Genomic DNA, 6,000 nt, shown 5'->3' with positions numbered 1-6,000 from the left:
AGTAGGCAGATTTTGAAACGTTTTCTTCCTGACAGTTGAATACTTCACATTTTATGTATATAATTGATTGTCATTAATGGAAATTATTTTCAAGTAAGCATAAATAAATGTTAGTAAACAAATTTGCAGATAATTTTATCTCTGTTTTGGGGATTGTAGTTGCATTAGATGTTCCTCAATAGGGGTAATTGTCTTGCATCCTTATCTCTTATCATAATCTGTTTTTCTTCACACAGTGTTATAGTTTTGCTGCTGGACTCTTCCCTCCCTCCCCCCACCCCATCAGGATGATATGAGACTTGAAAGAAGACGATGCATACAGGTGACTCAAGTTTTGAAATACAGTAAAGCTGTGGCTGTCTGAGCGAATGTGGGAACTGGTGCTATATTTTGAATGGGGGATAAACAGCATTAGTGGGGGGAATTATATTTAGATCAATAAATACAAAGTTAGTTGGGATATTTAATAAATGACTTTGGGAATCCATTTGATAATTAGTGACTTACAGTGTGGTATTAATGCAAGTACTGCACAGTGATTGTTAGGATTGCTAGTCTTGACCTTTTTGAAAGTGGTTGGTTGGCTAATACTTTCATGAGAATTGAAGCGTTTCTGTTGAAAAAAAATTCACTAATATTCACCTTTATGAAGTTGAATGTGTGTGTCCTTCAGATCCCCATTACAATAGAGCAAATCTTTTAAAGGCATGTGGAGTAGGTGTTATTAGTGTATCTAATATGAGACTGACAATTAAATTAAGGGTATTACACCCATGTGTATGATTCCTTGGAATAATATGGTCTGGGATTTTGTTTTTTCTTCCCTTGTTCCCTTCTTCATCCTTTCCTCCATCCCTCTCTCTTTTCTTTCTTCCCTTTCCCCTTTCCTTTCATCCTTTTGTTTTTTGTATTTATGCAGGAGAAGCATTATAAAGGCATTTTGGAAAGAAGTTTTTGGATTGCTTTATTATTAGTTGAGGTGATCTTAGTGATGGAAAATGGGAAATTGGAATCTAGCTCATCTGTGACTATGTCCGGACTCTTGAAAATACAAGATAGCTAATGGATAATGTGTTAACTTTCAAACTTGTATGTTCCTTAAATCAGGCTGATTGTGAGGTGTTTTGTTGAACCAAGTGGCTTATATCTGCAGACTTTGTCAGGATAGTCTTAATTGGATTATATTTATAAACTGTTCGAAAATGTCTTTAACTGGAAAAGAAGTAACTACATAAACCTCATATAGATATTTAATTATATTATTGGTGTAGCTGTTAAAGTTTTTGTGACTAGTTTTTCTTTTTGGTGATCTTTGTTTTCTAAAGGAAAAATTTACCTTTTTGACTTTAGAGTGGGAATTAAAAGAATGTCTCTACTATGAATGAAGGTATATGTTTGAATATATTTTTAAATTAAATTATAGATCAAATAATATTTTACATTCATGAGGGATTCAAAACATTTGATGGTAATTTCTTTTTTAAGTAAAAGGTGATTGAGTCATCCTCTGTGCTCCGTCTCTCAAATGGGCACATGTGTGTCTGCCTGTGCAAACTAGAGCTGTGCCAGGTATGCATTCTGGCCGAGTGGCTGAGAAAGTTAACACAGTGCTGAGGCTGAATCGCACTGTCGTAGTGGAATAAATAGGAATATTTACAGAGAAATATTTTAGAATTTTATGAAAATTTTTTTGTCAGATTTTTAAGTTTGACCTTTTGGTGCAGGAACAATTTCTCAGCACTGTCAGCTCCCGGATTGCTCGTTGGGCACTATACTGCACATTGGCTATACCAAGTAGATGCTCACTTTCAACTGAGGTCAGTAGAGGAACAAAGTATTTTGGGGGTTATCTCATAGATTGATCCGTGGATATTAATGATCTTGGAGATTTTCTCTAGTTGGAGGTGGCACAGTTGCTGTTTTATTTCTACTTTAATCTTTAATGATAACGAAGCATTCCTGAATAGCTCTTTTTCTGGAAAGGCTTATGGATGAAATGAAATTGTCTAAAGAGTGAATACCATTTATAAAGGTTACCTAGTTAATTTTTTGAGTTCTAGGAGACCAAAAAAAATTCTACAAAGATTGGATTTATGATATAACCCAGTCTCTCTAATTTGGCCTTGTATTCTTTAAAAACTGTCAACATTTATTGGCTTATAAAGGAAAAAAAACTCAAGAAGGAAGATCTAGCTTTCTCTAATATATGTATTAGCTCTTGGTGTATTTCCCTTTTAACAGTTTGCAAGTTAATAATTGTTTTTGAACATAAAATTAGCAGCTGTCCTAATCATCATTAATTAATGCAGCAGTTTGCTCTTGTACTACTGTGCACACATTTTATTATACTTCAACTGATAGAACTTTAACACATAAAAGCTGATAAGGAGTTTTTCAGTAAAAGTTATTTCTAGAATGCTTATGCATACTTGAAAGTGAATATTCTGTTTTCCCTGGGCTTTTGTGGTACTGACTTTATGTTGGTTAGACGTGATGATACCCTCCTCTCTCATACCATTTCATTGATTAAGCGCAGGTACAGGGGTGCCAGAAAACATGTTGAAGTAGGTGTTGACTGATGATTGGTCTTTCAAAAGCAAAAGCTTTAATAATAGATTTTTACTGAACACCAAGCCAAAGTCCAACTTTGATACATCTCTAATACTTGTGTATATGGGTATTCTTGTGCTTGTTTAATTTGTGGTTGTTTTTGCATATTTAAAAATAAGAATATAAGGTTAAATTGGATTATTTTTAAATTTTTGGATGAAAAATTATTTGTGACCATTTATTTGGTTAATTTGTACCAGCTACTATAATATGTGTATATGTATGTAATATATATAATATACAATATGTGTGCTCTGCTCACAAGGGTCCTCCTGCTTAGGAATCCAGGAGCACAGTTTAGTTGGAGGAGGGGACAGATACGTAAGAAATGATTCAGTGGATATTTATGATAAGTTTTTAAGACTTATGTATTGAATTTAAGGCATGTAGAGCAGAAACGGAAAATACTCTTTGGTTAGCAGCATTCACAATACTGGCCTCACCTGACATCCACATGCCCATGTTATCGGAATCTACATTTGTGTCCCACTCCTTTCTCCTGAGCTCCAGACTCAGCGGCTGCCTCCTGGATGTCTCTCCTGCACACACCCCTTCACTCCCGTTCATTCCTGTTAGAGATGAGTGATATTCTACCTAAGCATACCGTTATCCTGGGAACCTAGGAGCATTTTTTACCCTTTTGAACTAAGAGGTAACCAGATTTCATTTATTTAAAGGATGTAGAATCACTTACTTCTGAGATTGTATTTGTAAGATGCACTGCCTCAGAGATTACTGTGTACATTAACATAAAAGCTCTTGTATTTTTTTCAGTTTACTTGATAAAAGGAACTCCCCACCCTTTTATTTGTTATTTGTGCTCATTAGCATCTGGTGGAATGTAATTTCTGAAAAGCTTTGGGATATAACAGTTGATGCCATTCATTATTTTGTTGACATGGGCTGCTTTAACAATTAAAATTGTCTTTGAACATCAGTGATAAGCTAGTCACTTTAAAACTTGAATAGTTCTAGAACATAAAGAAATACCACTTTTTTAGGAAGAATGCATTGGAAATTTATTTTACATTGTGCCGATTTGTTCGTAGAGTTGTTACTGTATTTCTTTTTTTTTTTTTTTTTTTAAAGATTTATTTACTTACTTGACAGAGATCACAAGCAGGCAGAGAGGCAGGCAGAGAGAGAGAGGGAAGCAGGCTCCCCGCCAAGCAGAGAGCCCGACGGGGGGCTCGATCCTAGGACCCTGGGATCACGACCTGACCCGAAGGCAGAGGCTTTAACCCACTGAGCCACCCAGGCGCCCCTGTATTTCTTAAATGTATGAATTTAATTGCTTAAAACTAATACGGCAGAATTTAAAATTTTAGATTCTCTAATTTATTTTTAAAATGTGAGTTTTGTAGGGCAAGGTTTGCATAGTTGAGCTGTCAGAGAAGTATAGTATATTACTACAGAACAGTTAGAAGCCTGATCTGTGAATTTCAGAAAAGAACTTTGAGATCTCACTCAGATGCAGGGTGTGTTGGGTGTGTACCTTTAAATATTTGGCACATATTGCCGATTGACTCCTTTTGGAATTGTTCTTCACACAGGCCTGTGCATCTGGTCTTTTATGTGTTTTCCACTCATTTTTGAACCCAGGGCTATCAGATTCCATTCTAATAATTCAACAGATTTATTGTTTTTGGTGAATGATAAACCCATTGGATTTATTTTTGCTCTCAGGTTTTTACTTTTTCTCCCTGTTTATTAAGTAATACACAGTCACTGAAAAAATTTGGAAATTTATAGGAATATAGATAGGTAGAAGGAAATATGCCCAAAGTTCTGTGTATTTCATTCTGGCACATTCTCTGTCAGGTTTTGGTTTTCTGTGCCATTTTTGACACTCAGGGTGGTATGCTTGGGTTAGAATGTATTTTACATTATTTGTATTTTCTCACATAATACCATAAGTATTTCTTTTTGTCATCAAAACCTGTAGTGGTCTGCTGTCATTTTAAACTTGAGCCAGCATAGAGCATTCAGAACCATAACTGTCTTTTGAGGGTGAATTACTTTTAGAAACTCATTTTAAAGTGTGCTGATTTGAGACTCTTTCATAATATGATCATTTACTAGTTAAGTTTGGTTTCTTTTATTAGACATTGTTATTTTTTAAAATTTTCCTTTCCATTTTTTTAAAGCACTAACATCTGTTCATAAATGTTTGGTTGTATGTTAAGTTACTTTTTTATAATTGATTCCTAGGAGTGTAAATATTGGGTTATAGGGCTTGGAAAATTTTAAGGCCCTTGATAACAGCTTTTCAGGAAACTTTTTGTTGATATGTACCAGTTTACACTCACTAGCGTTACATGAATGTGCGTTTTCTAACATATCTTTGTGAGCATTGAGTATTATAGTTAAAAATAACTCTCTAATTCAGTTGGCAAAAAGAAGAATCTCCTATTTTGGGAAATACAAAAGTAATAGTGTATACTCAGTGGAGGAAAGAGTTCCCAATGCTTCCAAAATGTATAATAAAGTAAGTGGTGCTTGGCTGGCACATTTGGAAGAACATGTGACTCTTGATCTCAGGGTGGTGAGTTCAAGCCCTATGTCAGGTATAGAGATTACTTAAATAAAACTTAAAAAAGGAAAAAAAGAATGCATAAAGTAAGCAATAAACCTAACACTTTGGTAGATATTCTCCTTCCAGGATTATTTCTTTCTAGCAAATCATTTTTAGTTAATGCCTTTATAGCATTTGCATACATTTGCTTACTGTTTTTTTGTTCCACCTGGTCTGACAGTTCCTCAAGATCAGAATGAGGTGGCTTATCTTTCTTGTATGCCCCATGTCTGTGTAGCAGGGTTCTTGGGACATAAAGGTGGCTCAATGAATCCTTGGAGAAAGAATAATTTTTGCCGTCTTGACCCCTAAAAATATCTTAATGTGAATGTCTGCTCTAATAAATTTCTTAAAACGGTTTTAAGACATCCACATTATTTTCCTCTTATATTTCATATTTTAATTATTTCGGCTTCTAATTTTTAAGTGGAAGCAATTAATGATTGCATCCTGTTCATATTACATAAGAGAACATATGATATGTGTGGAAATGAATGGGAAACCCAGGGTTAGCCACATTGCAAAGTTGCATTTCTTAGTCTTTAGTGCCTTTATTCTAAAGTGAAAGCAAATAAATTCATATTTGTTAATATTAGATTTTTGGGATACCTACTAAATCGACCTCCAAAAGAATGTTTGAGCTCTGAGAAGATGATAGCAGGGCATAGTTTTTTTGAATCTCTACAGTTTTCTCTAAAAACAGGGTAGCTAGAACAGCAAAGCCAAAAACTCACGTTCAGCAGCCTCTACAAGACTAGGTGAACGGTATCCCCACAAACCCTAATATAAGTGGGTGGGAGCAAGTCCCCAGTAAC

At 34.9% G+C, this 6,000-nt stretch overlaps 1 protein-coding gene across 2 annotated transcripts in view; it reads left to right on the top strand.

Moving 5' to 3' along the window:
• The first annotated feature begins 236 nt into the window (after positions 1 to 236).
• Positions 237 to 6,000, top strand: part of DYRK1A (dual specificity tyrosine phosphorylation regulated kinase 1A) — a 93,167-nt gene continuing 87,403 nt past the window's right edge. For both annotated transcript variants that reach the window (XM_080823682.1, XM_080823681.1), the window contains exon 1: positions 237 to 322. In XM_080823682.1, the coding sequence (XP_080679808.1) occupies positions 313 to 322 (10 nt within the window). In that variant the 5' untranslated portion in view covers positions 237 to 312. The remainder of the gene's footprint in view (positions 323 to 6,000) is intronic.

The sequence above is a fragment of the Martes martes genome (genome assembly GCF_963455335.1).
Source record: "Martes martes genome assembly, chromosome: 1".
NCBI classification, from domain to species: domain Eukaryota; kingdom Metazoa; phylum Chordata; class Mammalia; order Carnivora; family Mustelidae; genus Martes; species Martes martes.
The sequence above is the reverse complement of the archived record's forward strand: the minus strand, read 5'-3'. Positions and strand labels throughout refer to the sequence as shown.